Below are 18,369 nucleotides of genomic sequence, written 5' to 3' on the forward strand. Positions count from 1 at the left end.
AAGAACAAATTCCTTAACACGATATTGTAGAGAGCGAAAAGAACAATGGCAAGGTTCGAGTTCGAAGAGAAAAACAAATTCGAATCGGGAGATTGTCAGGCGTCGTCTCTTTATTTTATCCATAAACAAGACAGGGAGAAAAAACACTGCCGTCAGAAAGCGGACTCGAACGCGTCACGTCCGTCAGTCGACGTCGTTACTCAAAGGGCATTATCGGGCAGAGAGAGGTCGCGGGTCGCTCTGCCCGCGGAAGAAGTCGCGGGCGGAGGGCCAATAGGAGGCGACGGAGTGCGTCTGCGAGACGTCATCCTCGAACCCTTATCGACCACTTTCAACACGCACTTAGCCGTCGGTCGGACGCGTGACGGGTGCCCCCCCCGGTGGCCCGACCCGCCTTTATTGCCCGGTCGCGCGGTCCGTCTGACTTCTCTATAACGAGGTCGGAATTTCTCGTCGTCGAACGACTTTTCGTAGAACGTGAGAAAGCGCAGAGCGAAAGAGAGAGACAGTAGCTAATTCGAGCGGAAGTGGCGGATGAGGGGAGGAAGGCGGTCTCGGCTACGGCAATATGTTTCTCGTCAATCTGATGTATGGAGACTCCCGCGAGTAATTGCCCCGTACTCCGCTTTTAAAGACAGAAAATTGGTCCGTAGGGAGGAACCTCGAGGAAAACTTAATGGACGAGTTCGCCGTTCGTCTCTTTGAACCGAGCCGTCCCTAAACCGCGGTTCCGAAGATCTAGTGGCACTCTCTAACGCCTCCGAAAAACGATCTCGGTCCTCCGCCTCCTTCCCAAATCCCCGAAGAAGCCCAAAGAACGTCGAGGTGGACGAAAAGTTGAGAGGAAGTTTTCTTAAGACTCTCCTTTATTTGTTTTTGACGCGCGAGAATCTAGATCTAACGAAAACTAAGCCGAATTGTTGCATTATTTTTATTGTCATTAATCACCCGTGCTTTTGTTCGAGCTGCCAAACGGGCATCGAGATTCCCCGACTGACGCGTCCCCCCTCTTTCTTTTCTCTTCGTTCGACGACAGAAAAATATACTGTTTTTTCTTTACGAATGTTTCTCGTGCTTTGTTCCTCGTCGCAGGCTTTAAGTGTCGCTCTCGAATCTACTCAAACGATTTCGGAATCCTTCTCCCTCCGGTCACACTAACTTACGCTATTGGAATTAAATTAAAAAACAAAAAAATGCGTGGCGATCTTTTACAATTAAACGCTGGCTTTATTATTACGGAAGCTGGACGTTTTCCGTCCAACGGTCGTACAAGTTAACTCCGAAGAGGCAGACGCGTCTCAGCAAATGCCGCGAATTAAAAAGTGAAAATTGCGCCGGGAGTAACGCCTATAAACAGTCACTATTGGTATTTTACTTATATCGCCGACCAATCGTCGTTCGAGACACGCGTCACGTGCCCGGCGGTCGACGTCGGTCGGAAGCTACGGAAACGTTTTTCATCGCGTGCTTAGGTTATCAAAACGACCCGTCATAAACCACTTAATAGGTCGAGGAGACGAACCGACCCCGTCTTCTGGATAACGTCTCTATTCTCTCTCTTTCCGTTATTATTAACCGGCCGTTCTCAACTTTACTAATTTTGATTCCGACGTCCCTTTATGCGATTTCGATCACGACAAAATTAAAGAGACGTTCTCTCCAATATCTCTCGTCTAACGAACGATGACGAGAGGTATTTTTTTTCCTAAATAAGAATAAAACACTAATAACTGCCGTTTTGTTTTTTCAGGCCGCCAACAGTCCGCCGTATTTAGCGGATCGCCTTCATCACTACGATTCTCATAACAATTACGCACCGATCAACGGTAAGTTTCCCCTCCAGGCAGGAAGAATAAAAGCGGTCGCGAGCGATACGCGAGCGAATTTTTCGAGAGGTTCTTTGGCTTGGTTTTTGCCGACCGACAACGTCCGTCTGTTCGTTCAACAACATTATCTGGATATACATCTGAGGAGACGTCTCTTATTGTGAGCGATCTCGTTGCATCTTATCTCCTTTCTCTGCCTGCCACTATCTCTCTCATCTCCACTTCTTTCCTAAATATAACCGCGTTTTTCTTCTTTCCTCTTTCCTACTTTATATTTAAAGTAAGCTCTTATTTTAGAGAAAACTCTTCTCCTCTTAGAATAAGCAAAAGTTCCATTGAAAATTAATGAATGAATTTTCGAGGACCATCGGAAGATTCCCGCGATTTTGAAGCTTTTAAGCCGCGTCTAAAAAAAATTCGGGAGATTAAATATACGACTGTTTTTGCGAAGAAGAATTCGAACGATTATTAAATTTATTTATTCAATCTTAAGCTATTTTTGTTAAAAATTTACGGTCTCTCGCTTGGTCCCGGTATGTCCCAGTAGAGATTTTAACTCTTTCTCGTCTAGACCGACGGACTAGAAGACGAGAAGACCAATTTGCACGTGGGACTCGGTAGACGCGATTGCACGCTTCCGTGCGCGTCAAAGGTTCCGACCATCCGAACTATGAAGAGAAATATGCCACGGTTGGTCTCCGCTTTCGTAAAAACGCGGTCGGGTTGGGGATAGTCTCCCGCCTTCCGTGGGTTTACCCCCCTCGGGTCTGTGTGTCTCCGTCGACTCCCCTACGGCGAAACCCTCTTTCACTCGTTAACCGAGTAAAAGTCGCACAAACGAAGTTTGTTTATCTTCTGGAAAAATGTGGAGACTTTCCAACGGGCACAGACGCTCTTTCTTTCGTCTCGCTTCGGTTCCGCTCTCTTGGATTACCTGAAATATCGATAGGTGATCGTTCCCACGCGCTCTCTACCAATATAGGAAGCATTAGGCTCGGGGATCGATTGCCATCCACTATCACATGAGATATAACTATAAATGAAGTAAAAGATAAAAAAAAAAGCCAAAAATTATTAGTTAGAACAATTTATTCAATAGGAGAATAATTGTAAAAAATATTTACTATTCAAGCTAAAGACGAAATTTAATTTAATTCGTCACAATGTAATTTAAAAAATTTGGAGAAATCACATTATTTTCGATTCTAAGTTATTTTTATTTCGAATGAAAGATTTGATGTGATATTTGTTAAAAGGAAATTCATTGAATTTTGCGATACTGAAAAATAACTAGAAGACAGACATTTTTTCGGAAAATTAACTTGCCAAACGGTCCAATATGTTCCGTTAGAAGAAGAAAAGCAATATGTGAATGTCGGACTATAATGTCGAACATTATACGATTTTGAAATAGTCTAATCGTTCGGCATTCTCCGATGATGTTTGAACATTATCGGAGGAAGAAGAATCGGATCCCAGTCAACATCAAACATTGTTTCTGTCTTTCTCCACCTCAATTTTTCATTATTTGAACTAGAACGAATAGAAAAGAGTGTAATATAACTCTTTTTATTTGAAACATTTATTTTACCTGGTTGCACCGTATGAATGCAACCAGGTGAAATAAATGTTTCAAATAAAATAATAAATAGTAAAGAATAATTAATCTCGAATGAGAGTAAAGGATCCTGACTCCTCATCTGACTGACCGGTGATTTTACGATTCTTTCGCTTATTGATAACTCACTTTGTGGTTCCGACATTCGGTTGTCGTTAGAGACGAAGAACAAATTCCTTAACACGATATTGTAGAGAGCGAAAAGAACAATGGCAAGGTTCGAGTTCGAAGAGAAAAACAAATTCGAATCGGGAGATTGTCAGGCGTCGTCTCTTTATTTTATCCATAAACAAGACAGGGAGAAAAAACACTGCCGTCAGAAAGCGGACTCGAACGCGTCACGTCCGTCAGTCGACGTCGTTACTCAAAGGGCATTATCGGGCAGAGAGAGGTCGCGGGTCGCTCTGCCCGCGGAAGAAGTCGCGGGCGGAGGGCCAATAGGAGGCGACGGAGTGCGTCTGCGAGACGTCATCCTCGAACCCTTATCGACCACTTTCAACACGCACTTAGCCGTCGGTCGGACGCGTGACGGGTGCCCCCCCGGTGGCCCGACCCGCCTTTATTGCCCGGTCGCGCGGTCCGTCTGACTTCTCTATAACGAGGTCGGAATTTCTCGTCGTCGAACGACTTTTCGTAGAACGTGAGAAAGCGCAGAGCGAAAGAGAGAGACAGTAGCTAATTCGAGCGGAAGTGGCGGATGAGGGGAGGAAGGCGGTCTCGGCTACGGCAATATGTTTCTCGTCAATCTGATGTATGGAGACTCCCGCGAGTAATTGCCCCGTACTCCGCTTTTAAAGACAGAAAATTGGTCCGTAGGGAGGAACCTCGAGGAAAACTTAATGGACGAGTTCGCCGTTCGTCTCTTTGAACCGAGCCGTCCCTAAACCGCGGTTCCGAAGATCTAGTGGCACTCTCTAACGCCTCCGAAAAACGATCTCGGTCCTCCGCCTCCTTCCCAAATCCCCGAAGAAGCCCAAAGAACGTCGAGGTGGACGAAAAGTTGAGAGGAAGTTTTCTTAAGACTCTCCTTTATTTGTTTTTGACGCGCGAGAATCTAGATCTAACGAAAACTAAGCCGAATTGTTGCATTATTTTTATTGTCATTAATCACCCGTGCTTTTGTTCGAGCTGCCAAACGGGCATCGAGATTCCCCGACTGACGCGTCCCCCCTCTTTCTTTTCTCTTCGTTCGACGACAGAAAAATATACTGTTTTTTCTTTACGAATGTTTCTCGTGCTTTGTTCCTCGTCGCAGGCTTTAAGTGTCGCTCTCGAATCTACTCAAACGATTTCGGAATCCTTCTCCCTCCGGTCACACTAACTTACGCTATTGGAATTAAATTAAAAAACAAAAAAATGCGTGGCGATCTTTTACAATTAAACGCTGGCTTTATTATTACGGAAGCTGGACGTTTTCCGTCCAACGGTCGTACAAGTTAACTCCGAAGAGGCAGACGCGTCTCAGCAAATGCCGCGAATTAAAAAGTGAAAATTGCGCCGGGAGTAACGCCTATAAACAGTCACTATTGGTATTTTACTTATATCGCCGACCAATCGTCGTTCGAGACACGCGTCACGTGCCCGGCGGTCGACGTCGGTCGGAAGCTACGGAAACGTTTTTCATCGCGTGCTTAGGTTATCAAAACGACCCGTCATAAACCACTTAATAGGTCGAGGAGACGAACCGACCCCGTCTTCTGGATAACGTCTCTATTCTCTCTCTTTCCGTTATTATTAACCGGCCGTTCTCAACTTTACTAATTTTGATTCCGACGTCCCTTTATGCGATTTCGATCACGACAAAATTAAAGAGACGTTCTCTCCAATATCTCTCGTCTAACGAACGATGACGAGAGGTATTTTTTTTCCTAAATAAGAATAAAACACTAATAACTGCCGTTTTGTTTTTTCAGGCCGCCAACAGTCCGCCGTATTTAGCGGATCGCCTTCATCACTACGATTCTCATAACAATTACGCACCGATCAACGGTAAGTTTCCCCTCCAGGCAGGAAGAATAAAAGCGGTCGCGAGCGATACGCGAGCGAATTTTTCGAGAGGTTCTTTGGCTTGGTTTTTGCCGACCGACAACGTCCGTCTGTTCGTTCAACAACATTATCTGGATATACATCTGAGGAGACGTCTCTTATTGTGAGCGATCTCGTTGCATCTTATCTCCTTTCTCTGCCTGCCACTATCTCTCTCATCTCCACTTCTTTCCTAAATATAACCGCGTTTTTCTTCTTTCCTCTTTCCTACTTTATATTTAAAGTAAGCTCTTATTTTAGAGAAAACTCTTCTCCTCTTAGAATAAGCAAAAGTTCCATTGAAAATTAATGAATGAATTTTCGAGGACCATCGGAAGATTCCCGCGATTTTGAAGCTTTTAAGCCGCGTCTAAAAAAAATTCGGGAGATTAAATATACGACTGTTTTTGCGAAGAAGAATTCGAACGATTATTAAATTTATTTATTCAATCTTAAGCTATTTTTGTTAAAAATTTACGGTCTCTCGCTTGGTCCCGGTATGTCCCAGTAGAGATTTTAACTCTTTCTCGTCTAGACCGACGGACTAGAAGACGAGAAGACCAATTTGCACGTGGGACTCGGTAGACGCGATTGCACGCTTCCGTGCGCGTCAAAGGTTCCGACCATCCGAACTATGAAGAGAAATATGCCACGGTTGGTCTCCGCTTTCGTAAAAACGCGGTCGGGTTGGGGATAGTCTCCCGCCTTCCGTGGGTTTACCCCCCTCGGGTCTGTGTGTCTCCGTCGACTCCCCTACGGCGAAACCCTCTTTCACTCGTTAACCGAGTAAAAGTCGCACAAACGAAGTTTGTTTATCTTCTGGAAAAATGTGGAGACTTTCCAACGGGCACAGACGCTCTTTCTTTCGTCTCGCTTCGGTTCCGCTCTCTTGGATTACCTGAAATATCGATAGGTGATCGTTCCCACGCGCTCTCTACCAATATAGGAAGCATTAGGCTCGGGGATCGACTGCCATCCACTACCACATAAAAAGGCATCGATTTCATTATCGTCTTTTGTGCAACGTCCAAAATGAATGTAAAAGTAGAATAGAAGGTGGCGTTGCCTTCGAAGGACCGTCGGTCGGTCGCGGTTCGAAAACTCTTCTTCTCTTCTATTAATAGGTTTGACATAGATTTGTTTATTATAAATAGTCGAAAGTAACTTAAGATCGAAGAGGCGACGACTTTCTTTTCCTTCTTACTTTATTGGCTACTAGCTAACAATTTGTGATTAGCTGAAATGAACGTGCTCCCTAATTATTAAGAGGCGCGAATTCTCCAATTAATTCGCTAAAGTTCTAGAAAAATAAACACCGAAACGATAGGAAATTAAATTTCCGTGCAGTTTAAATAATAATGAAGTTTCCATAGAAGTATTTCACAGAACCGCTTCGTACCACTGGGCTTCTTACAGATTTAACAGAAACGTTTTAATTGTAGGCCTAAGGATTGAAGGACGCCGTTTTACAAAGGACTTTTTAAATTTATTAAAGAGCGGTTAACGAAGCAAGTATCTGATGCGAAAGGAGATGTGAAAGAATTTAGCATAAGAACATTTTTTCTCTTTTTCTTTTCTTTTTTTTTGTTTTTTTAGCCTATTTCTTAGCTTCAAATGTAGAAAATCTGATAAATAATATCGTTTGTATATACGAATATATTTTTATAATGGAAGTAGGTCTATTCATTCGTCCGAAACCTTCTACAAAACTTTCTACGGAATACAATTAACGAGTTGGGCTTTAAACAAAAACAAGGGCCATAAACCTTTACTTGTTTTAAATTAAGTTTATATTTTTGAGAAGATTAAATATTTCTTTCATAGGCCTTTGTCGAGCGATAAACTGTTAGAAGTGTCAGTTTAGAATATCAGTTACCCTATCAAAACAAGATAGATGATATTCTATTCTTGGTATATATTACTTAACGATCGCATAGATTGCTAAGAAAGATTCTTTTCGTTGCTTAAAAACTAAATTTTGTATTATAACAGCGATAAGTTCATGATATTATCTGGCTAGTTCCATGCGTTAAGACTTCGTGCAGGCCTATGTAAAAATGTATCGAAATTTTCGTAATTTGGACGACGCCATCGAGCATTTATTGTTTTTATGGAATGAAAAATACTTCTTATTCTTTAATTAAATATTTTGAAGTTATATTTAGTACTTAACGTTTACACCGGATCTTTCTGAACATTAAGCTAAACATATTTTTTCTCTATTTATTTAAGTGAAAAAACGAGGATAATATTTACTTTCTATTTAAAAACTTGCAATTTTGAAACAAATAATTAATAAAATTGAGACAATTGTATATCTAGGAATAACGCTTAGACAACGAGAATGAAATAAAATTTAAAAGTTCATCTATATTTTTCCAATCATTCCATTAATATTTGAAGAAAAAAAAAAACAAATTTTGAACGTGAGAACGTTCTTGCCAATTCTCCAGATTTTATCATTTCTTTTTATACGTTTACCATAATTAAATGGAACATCTTACAGCCCGAACTCGATATGTTAAAAATATTTTCGAAAGGAACAATTACAGTTACGTAGATTTTAAATCTAAATTATATGCAAAATTATTATTATTATTATTTCTTTTACTATTGAGAATTCGTTTCTATAAATGGAATCTATTAAATATCGCGCGGATTCCGTACTTAAGACTGTATATGTTGGAACTAATAATTGCTTATACCTACAAAAATTATAAAATAATATTATTTTCTTCCCTCGTAACTAAGGATTCGTCATTCATTTCACAATTTAAAAATGTATTTAAATCCCTAGAGGTTGCTTCTGAAAGTATCTGACCGGGAATAAGTCATTTTTTGAGTATTTAATCATCTGTAAAGGAAAAATTACATAGTATTACTATAGATAATATTTTCAAAAGTATTCATCCGAGACCTTATATTTATAAATAAAAATCGAAAAGATAGGAATATCTGCCGCGGTCCTCGCGACTCATTTCCTATCCTATTTATTCTAAAATAAAAATAATAATAATAAAGTTAACAAGCTTTCAAAAGTACTTTACAGCACATACACTTTTTTAAGTGTTAAAGTGCTGTTTAGTAGTCAGTTAAAAATATAAATACAGTAGTTTAATGGTAACGAAATAAGTCTAAAACTTGACTGTTTAATAAAATATTTTAAAGCGTGTTTCTTACAATCGCTGTTTATTCGTTCTAAATTTATAAATATTAATTTATAATGTTTACTTTTTTAAATCTATATATAAATGCGTTATTCTTTCGATTTTGATAATGTTACGAAACTGTGCGAAATTGTTCCTATCGCTGTTTGAAATTTTACAATTTGCAAACTAAAATAAAAGAATAAAAGTAATTTTACTTTATTTAAGTAAACAAATACATCATTTTTAAGCTTATCAATTTAAACTTTCTGTATTCCTCTCACTTTTTCTCAAATATTTCGGATAGGTTTTTGATTCAGCTTTGTATTGCTTTATTTTCTTCCTCAGTTATTGTATTTATTAGTGGATAGTCCGAATAGAACGAATTAAAACAAATAAGAGATCGGAAACGGACTTACTAATATTTCGTGAAAATAGTTTTAAAATCTTCCTTTTTATAGGCCTATAGAAATGGAAGTGGTTATGGAATAGATAGGGGTTACGGAATCCTAGGAAATCATTCCTATTTTATTCTTCAATCTCTTTTTGACCGTGAATTGGTATAAAAGACAAAAAATTTTCCTCGTGACTGCAACTTTATCACATATGTCCTTTGTTAATGATAATAAATTTTCAGTTGTTTTCTAATTTAAAGGCTTTCATCGGTGTTTCAAATAATAATAAAATCTTGTGTTAGTGTCAAAATGTGTTTGTGTTGCTCAAGTAAATACGAAATGGTCACGGGAGGAGGAGTTTATGAACCACTTCACCTCGTATATACTCTATATCCCCTCCCAATTAAAATGTCTATTAAAGGATATGATAGTGCGAAGAACACATCTAAAATGAGTAGATGGCCCCGTCTACACCTTTGTCCGCAAAATATATACTCCATTAGCTAGTTGAGGGCTAAGGATCCGCGTCTTTGTCCTCACTAGCTAATGATGATATGAAGTGTGTTGTAATACTAAGTTCTGTAAAGATCTTAGAATCGAACATGGGTTCAATGTGTGCGCTGTGTTATATGGGCTCATGAAAAATGTGCTGAACGTTAGCTACGTTTGTGATCTATATAAATAAGAGTCCCCTTTGTAATAATAGTTACTGTACTTGTATTCCATATTCTCCTCCCTATTCCATAACCCAACCTTTTATGTTTGTTTACTTTTTTTCTGTACATTTGTAGAATTTTTGCTTATTATATAATAAATACCATTAAAATTCCTATAAGCCTTATAAGAAGTACTTATTTCACGTATATATCGTTAAACTTATTTCTATAATACAAAATGGAATTCCATAACCACCACCTTTCCTCTAAATAAATCGAGCAGAGAACTATATTTTATTTTCTTAATGTATTAAATGAAATTAAATTAAAGGAAAAAAGTTCTTTAATTTAATTTCATTTAATACATTAAGAAAATAAAATATAGTTAAAATTCCTTCGAATAATCGGACGTATTTTTATTTAACGCTCTGATTATCTTGCTTATCCGGCACGTAATTATTAAAAATGGCAAGAAAACTCCATATTAAACATATTAGTCAGATAAAAATTTACAAATTTTACACAACTTACTGTTTAAGTTAACAAATTTTTGGAAGTAAATACTGTTTTATCTATATACTGTAGAGCAGTGTTTCCCAACGTGGGGCCCACACCCCACAGAGGGCAATTCGAAAATTTACTTGTCCAAAGTTTAAGTTAACTGTATAGCCGCTGTATATGTTAGGGGGCATAAGAATTTTAGAAAGGCTTAGGTGGGGCATAGCACAAAAAAGGTCGGGAAACACTGCTGTAGATAGTCTGTCTCGTTAAAACCGGTTGTTAGGGGTTCTTCGAGATTTAGTGTATCCTTTATTGACAGGAAGGCCTCACAGCTTTCTATTTATAGATCAGTTTCCTTCCTTAGGCCCTTTATTTGTCAGTTACATCATTTTGAATTTCGAATATGTTTATTTATTTTCTTTGCCGACTAGTGTTAGTTTCACTTCTCGATGTGTGAATTCGTATTGTGGATTCGCAAAGGGAGTCTAATATTCGTGAAAATGATATCAAAGAATACTATGATTGCTCTCTTTTCCAAGTTCTTTCTTTTGTATTGTAAAGTGGCTTTGTTTTGTATACTTTGTCAATGAAAGCAGTCAGTACTTGTATTCCGTGAAACTTACTATGCTACTAGATCTAAATGAATCTTATTATTTACGAAAATACTAGAACAAGTTTTCTTAGTGAAACGCATTGCAGAAGATCTTTAATTCACTATAGGATGTAGGCCTATAGTCTGTTTACGAACATTTTTTGGCTCATTACCCAAGGTCCTTCTCAATGGGTCGAACAATTCAATTTTTCTCGTAGGGTCGATGCAAAAAGCCACCAGGGACAAATAATTTTAAAAATTAATAAACTCTTTATAATAATAAAATACGACGTTTCGAACTAATATTTCACTCTACATAAGTAAAGAAATGTTTAATTTTAAAACAATATTAGAAAGTTTGCGCGAAGAAAAAGCCAAAAATGTAATCATTGAATAAACTCAAATCTCTTCACAAAGTTAATAGATGAAGTTAACTTTATTAACACTCTATGAATCATACATAGAAAAATCGATATGAATTAAAATCAATTAAAATCGAGATGTAAGGCGCAAGCTTTACATAAACTTATCTGAGTTTTTCAAATTTTCGTAAAACAGTAACGATAAGAATCGTGATCGTCCTAATATCCTATAGACAACATATTACATGAGTCTGAATAATACTTTGGAACGAAGCAAACTTGATGTTGATAACAATAAGGAACTGATTAAACAGATATCACTTAGTAGTTTCATCAATTTAGTAAATTAATAAATCTAAATCTAAATGTGACAAAAAGTTCATTTGGTAGCTTAATTTTATAAGCGATATTTAAACCCAAATATTACGTTAATAAGTTAGTAATCCTAGATTAAAATATTAGGCTACAAGATATTTCGTTTCGTTCGTTTAAGCAATTTTAGATTACGTTTTGCATGATAGAAGAAAATTTAAACTCAGAGCATATAAGTTATGCAATTATTTTAAAAAGCTGATAATCATAAATTATAGAATAAGCTGAACAGTAAAACGTGTTACACGACAATCCATCCGAATAAAAGAAAATCAGGAAAATTAAATCAGACGCGAAAATATTTCTCTTTATATTGAATAGAATTACTCTAATAATATTCTCTTATGGAATGATTTCTTCGATCAATCGTAACGTATTTTTCACGTTAGAGATAATCTCATCCGTCCAGTCAATCGTTGAGAAGAATGTTTATTCGTGTTTGTTTATCTTTTTTTATTATTAATGGGAGATCAAATTTTTTTAATAAGAAATAACGTAAACATTCGAGAGATGTCACTTGTAGTTTCACTTTGTTTTGTACACACACTAGTCGAAAGTTAACTATTTATACCGAATACTAAAAGAATGAGTTTTAAACTGTCGATAAACTGCAGAAATATATATATATATATAGTATTTAAATAACAATTTAAAGGCATGCTTAGATGTTTAGGCTATATTATTTCTATCGAAAAGACAAATTCGAAGATTTCACTTCCAACAACTCCTCGGAAGTAAAATAAATTGATCGATCTTATAGATCTGTATCCGGCTCTTTTAGGTGTAGGAAGTCAATTGGTTCGAATTTAATATAAGAAGTTTCTATATTTGAAGTAATGTCATAAAGTGCGAGCCCGTGATACGAAACTGTTGTTTAAGAGAAGTTATTTTTGTCGTCCGTAACGAGTGAGGATTTTGTAGAAACCGAATAACAGTTTCTCCATTTATTCTTTATTCGTCTATCGAATCTTGAAACAATTGGAGGTGTAGTCTGGGACAGGATTTGAAAATAGTTCGTATTTTGTTCGAACAGACAATATAAGTTACTCTAGAAAAACTATTTGCACTATTTTAGTTCGAGAAATTAAAAATAGAATAAAAAAAACAGACAGAAAAAAATTTCTACTTCTATCCATTTTGATTTCTTTATCCGAATTAAAATCGAAACAAGTTAGCAAAATGTGTTGATATTAGCTATCTCGGGATATTATTTTCATTAATTTACGAATGAGTAAAAGACGAGACTAGGCTATCTCCTAAGGACGAGTTCTGTATATTTCGAGATCAACGACTTACTAAATTCGCAAAATCCTGGCTATTTTCAAATTTATTCTTCGAGGAATTTTTTTCTTTACTTTTCTCTTTCTAAAGAATTTTAATATTTAATAAGGCTAATTCCTTAAAATATATAATATAGCCTAGATTGCTTTATGTTATTTCAATATTCGTACGTAGAAAATGCATTCATTTGGTTATAAATGATTTTTGTCGGTCCTATATAATGAATTCGGAGATGCTTCTTCGACTGTAGACAAAAGAAAAAATATAATGGATTGATATATAAAATTGGAAATTTTAAGGTAGTTTGTAGGACTAGGGAAGGACGAATTTAATTTAATTTTTTTTTGGTTGTTTTAATACTTTTTAATCTGTGTGCTTTAACTAGTCTGAGAAACACAAGTGAAAGACGATTTATTTTCTCAAAGTAATATAAAATTCACACAGTTTAAGTCTACGCCATTACCGAGATTTCTCAAATAATAGCTCAGACCTTCCGAAGAATCAGTTAAAACAGTAATTAAAATATTTCGCAAACGTTTTATACTTTAACTTGCTTGAAAAAAAAGGAAAATATTATTTTTTCATAGTTAGATATATTTTTCTTTAATCTTTTATGAAAAACTTAAAACGAAGGAACCTCGAATAGTTTAAATGCTTTACCAACGAGGTTTCGTTAAAACAAACCAGATTTCTTTCTTTCGAATTTATATAAAACATTCATCCGAGAAGCTAATGTAAATGTGAATTTTCTTACGTTTTCTGTGAAATTAAAGTCGCAGAAGTACTTCAGAACTATGTGACAGTAATCTTTATTCCTGGTATCAAAAACTGGTTCTAAAGGAAATTTCATGCGAATAGATTGGAAAGTTCGAAATTTATATTAATGAAAGTTTAACCAAAATGTCGAAAAGAGAATAGCAAATATTATCCACGAGAAAATAATGTCTACAAAATTTTATAGTCGTAATTATAAAAAAGCTGTACGGTACTTTGTGGAATTGAATATAGGCCTATAAAATATTTAAAACAGTCTACAGTTTTTAAAGACATCGTTGTTAAAATGGTTTTTGTGTCTATTCGAAATATTTTCTTCAAATTTTAGCGTTTTTGTTTATCAGATATCAAAAAAGAACAAAGTTATAAAACATATTTAAAAATGAAACGACTAAAAACAATTTTAAACCAAACTTTTCGAAAATAAAATTTCTACGAAAATTTCCTCGTTTCTGATAATATTATTTATTAATTAAAATACTGCTAATAATAAATATTTTGCTATAATTGTAAAATTAAGTCATTCAATTGATTATTTCATTATAAACAGTAATTTCATCCAGTTTTTAATTACAATATATTTAAATGTTTACCGAAGTGAAAATTCAGAAAATATTTGCATCCAAACGATTGTAATCAATTTTTAAAATTTTATTTAAATATGAAAGCTTACGTGAAAAGTTTTCTAAGAGATATTAAAAGCAATTTATAATTTAAACGAATGAAAATTACAGTTATTCTGGCAAATTCCGCGTTAAACAAACAAGGCCAATGGAAGCGTCGAATGAGATATCATTTTTCCTACTTCTGTCAAATATCTGTTTTCCTTTTCATTTGATAATGCTCGTATATTTCCTACTTCGTAAATCATAAATTACCAAATAAACCGAAAAATTCATATAAAAAGTTATTTTTTATTTCAACGCCTTAACATTTAAACAATTAAATTTTACATGTCGCCTTAATAAAAAAGACCGGATTTAAATCTATCAACTCGTCTAGTATTTGAAACAAAATTGAAACTTTTTATTGATTAAATCAAATTTTCCTTCTGGAATATAAAGATGACTTAAAAAGATAATTTTGTGTCTTAGTCGTTAGCTCAAGTGACGTCTTATCATTAAATAATAAACGAATCGATGATTTTGCTTGGAGAGGAATTAAGTAAGGACGCGTATTATGAGGAAAACGAGCTAGAAGCCATTCTTTGTAGAAAACGACTTTAGAGTACGAAATTCTTCGAAGTTTATCCGCGGATTTTGGCGAATTTAATGGTGTGGAGTGATTTTAAATACAGTTTTATCCTTCCAATTCGTTTCGGTTTAGAAATCTTCGTCGTCTTCATTAAAAGCGGGAGCATTTAGAACAAATTACACGAGTTCCGTATTCGGTTTCCGTCTATAAAAACAGGGGGATAAAAAAACGGCGGGCCCGAAGCCAAAAGATATAATTTACTAGGTTTCTACACTTTGGCTTCGGAGTGCTATAATTGGTACATCCTTTTTACACACCTATAAATCTGAATGACTTGTGGTACGACCGAGACGCCGCTCTTTCATTGGTTGTCATAATAGTTTAATCTAATGAGATGGGCGGTCTTTAGCGTTAAAATGCGTTTTATTGCGCCAACCTGGTGTTGTAAATTTTGGGTTTTATCGGTAGCTAATTTTACTGTCCGACTATTTCTTTGTGTTAGAAACAGCTGTCAGATTTTTACGGTTCATTCGACGCGTTAACGGTTCTTTGGCCAAACGTTTTCGATCCCCTTCTTCTCATTCTTTGTTCTAAGGAAGAGGAAATTATTACTCGATCGACGAAAAAGGGATCCTATCGAATAACAATTCACTATTATGTCTCTCTCTCTCTCTTCTCAAGCTTTTAAATTCCTGAAACAAATGCCGACGATATAGAAGAGTAGACTTATTAGTAGGAGGGAATGAGTTTCTAAATGCATTCTGTAATTCTGATCAAAAATATCGAATCAGTACAATTTTTTAAGAGTTTCGTCTCGCCTTTTTAAAGACGGGGGAGGAAAACATTAAGGAGGATGGAAGATCTGGTCTTTATAGGAGGGATTACTTTAGACGTAAGAGGAAAAGAACGAGATTGGCGTTATTGGAAGTTTAAAAAAGGTCGGTATGAGAATTACGGTTCTAAACCTGTCTCTTAACGGTATATTTATCTTGTTTAGATTGCCAGATTGGAGAATTTACTCGAGTATTTTTACGTCTGGTCGTACGTAAATCACCACTGTGGCAAAATACCGATGCTATTTTATGACCCCGGGGCAAACCGTCGGCATCACTTTGGTAACTCGATCCACCCAGATTACTCGCTTCGAGTCTGGCTCTAAGTAGAATCAACAACGCTTAGATCTGCGAATATTCTTATTCCTATATTATCTAATACGTGGCCAGACACAGGATTACACATTTAGCTCTTCGTTCTTTCCGATAAATAACATAAATCCGTTATTTTGAGTTATTTATTTATTTTTCATGTTTGCTAAAATATTTCTTATAATTATATAATATTTTACAATTTTATTATTTGTTTTTAAATATTTCGGATCGGATATTTTAATTATTTGAAACGGAGATATTGTATTAAATTTAAATATAATAAACGGTAATAATGATTCCTTCAGTATAATTGATAGACGATTTCTTTGTTAACTTTTTTCTTCGTTTAATAAATAAAATCTTAGGAAAATATTAAAATAGAACGAATAGATTCTTGACAGATTAATACTTTAGATAAATACTTTTGTAAGACGTGATTCATTAGCAATTTAAAAGTGTAATGTCTACAAACCCACGTTAGCTTTATAATTTTGAAGTATCTAAATATATTTGGGAGCGTACTTTCAAATTTTGTAATTTATTCGAGTAAGTTTACGTCATTTTTATCTCAAAAGTAATATTTCTACGAGACATAACCTCATTCCGAAGATAACATTCCTTTAACAGTCTCTCCCTTGTTTTCGGAACCATCCAGACCGTATCTCCTCGGCCGTCCTCAGACTTTTTTTTTATCTTCCTCCATATACGACAGTTATTATTTCGACGAGCGCGAGAAAGAAGAAGAGCGTAACCGGGGTATTAACCGTTTCTTTCTGTTGGCAGGAATGGAATCTCAAGCTAACTCCATCTCCAGTTTGGACTGCCTGTCGCTGATTGTAGAGAGCATCACACCTCACACCGCCAACATCATGAGTTCCGTCACGTCGGAACGACAATTCTGAGAAATCGACCGGGAGTGCCGGCCATCGATGCGATTACATAGATACAGACGTTGTTTAGTTTCTCCGCTCTTCAAACAATGGCAATGTGGCCGCCGTCGCTCCCGTCCCGACGAAACGTCAAAGTATTTTTAGAAGAATCACTCGGACGTTACCTGGAACTCCCAACGAAGTGGCGCCACCGAATTACGGACGAAGAACGGATCGGTCGACGTCACAGAAGGAGAGTTTCTCTTAGAGGACTGAGATGTTTCGATTTAATCGGTTTTTAAGAGTTATTTGTTGTATAGAAAGATTCGATGTAAGGAACTTCGCGTAACCGAAAGTGCCTTTAATAAAACGGACGACGAGCCCTTCGCTCCGCATTTTCTACTCCCACCTTTACCCGTGGCCCCTTATTTCCAGTTTCGAAGAAGTCTTTAATAAAGGTTGTAGAGTTTTTCATCGCGTCGCGTCGGAAGGTACCGAGGTCGAAACAGTTAATCACTCGGCGCGCTCGTCCCTTCCTCGTAACTCTAACCTCCGATCGGAAAACGCTTTCGTCACCGCGTCCATCAATCGACGCCGTCTCGTCACCTCCTTTATTCCTTTCCCGGGTCATTCGTCGATAATTCCGATCGAAGGGAGGAGCCGCTCTCCGGGTCGGACCTTATTTTTAAAGAATAGTCGAGTCTTCCCCCAGCGTTTCCGACGGACGAAGACGTCGAAAGACATAAATCGCCGCGGTCCGGATCTGGAACTCGGCGTCCTCCAAGATTTACGGCGGCGCGAACTACGACCGCCACCCCACCGGAGCGTTACGACCGGGGAGACTCTCGACATCTGTTTCCCCATTCCCTTCCACGCCCCGAGACACCAACCGCACTAATTCACCCCCACCCTTCGACGTAACGCGGACTTAAGTTTGCTTCTTCTTCTATTCTCCCTGGGATTAATACCAGAATTGAAAAAAGAAGAGAATCTGACAATATAGGAGACATTCGAATAGCCGAGAAAAGAATTTTGCGCGAAATATGGCCGAGAAACGCGGACGAAAGTGGGTTGGGGCAGAAGAGGAGTTATTGAAAGCGGATGAGCCGACATAAGTCGTCTCCTTGGACGCGACTCTCGTCAGCCGGAAAATTAGTCGGTCGCGACCTCCCCACATTTCAGACAGACACCCGAGTAGCCACCGACACCGTAAAATACGAGCGCAGAGGTCTAAAGCTTACGTCGACGTCGTTACGGACGTCGTCGCGTTTCTCCATTCCACCTTCTTCCTTTTTTTTTTTTTTTTTGTTATTAATTATATCCCCTCCAAAATACTCGAAATCGATAACTTTTTCCATTTTTATAGTTTTCAAAAAATTTATTTTCGACGAAAATATTCTTTCCAGCACCATTCGGATATAGAGAAATGTCGTATGCCAAATTCCATTAAAACGTGATTAAATAGTTTGACTTATTTAATTTTCTATGATTATCAGAATTCGCAAAAATCTTTCTCTCTCTTTATTTAGGCCTATATTTCCCGTTACGTTTGGAACTCTTGATAAATCGCAATCCTTCCAAATAACATTTAAAGTGAAACTTTTTCACTG

The 18,369-nt window shown here is 36.9% G+C and overlaps 1 protein-coding gene across 1 annotated transcript in view; it reads left to right on the forward strand.

The window, feature by feature from the left end:
• LOC111639962 (transcription factor SUM-1-like) overlaps positions 1-18,050 on the forward strand; it is a 42,769-nt gene extending 24,719 nt beyond the window's left edge. Inside the window, exons 3-4 of the mRNA XM_023385944.1 lie at positions 1,751-1,826; positions 16,674-18,050. Coding sequence (XP_023241712.1) covers positions 1,751-1,826; positions 16,674-16,792 — 195 coding nt within the window. The 3' untranslated portion in view covers positions 16,793-18,050. The remainder of the gene's footprint in view (positions 1-1,750; positions 1,827-16,673) is intronic.
• The last annotated feature ends 319 nt before the right edge of the window (positions 18,051-18,369 follow it).

Source organism: Centruroides sculpturatus, unplaced genomic scaffold, assembly GCF_000671375.1.
Source record: "Centruroides sculpturatus isolate CEXI.00-Female unplaced genomic scaffold, Cexi_2.0 scaffold1172, whole genome shotgun sequence".
Classification (NCBI taxonomy): domain Eukaryota; kingdom Metazoa; phylum Arthropoda; class Arachnida; order Scorpiones; family Buthidae; genus Centruroides; species Centruroides sculpturatus.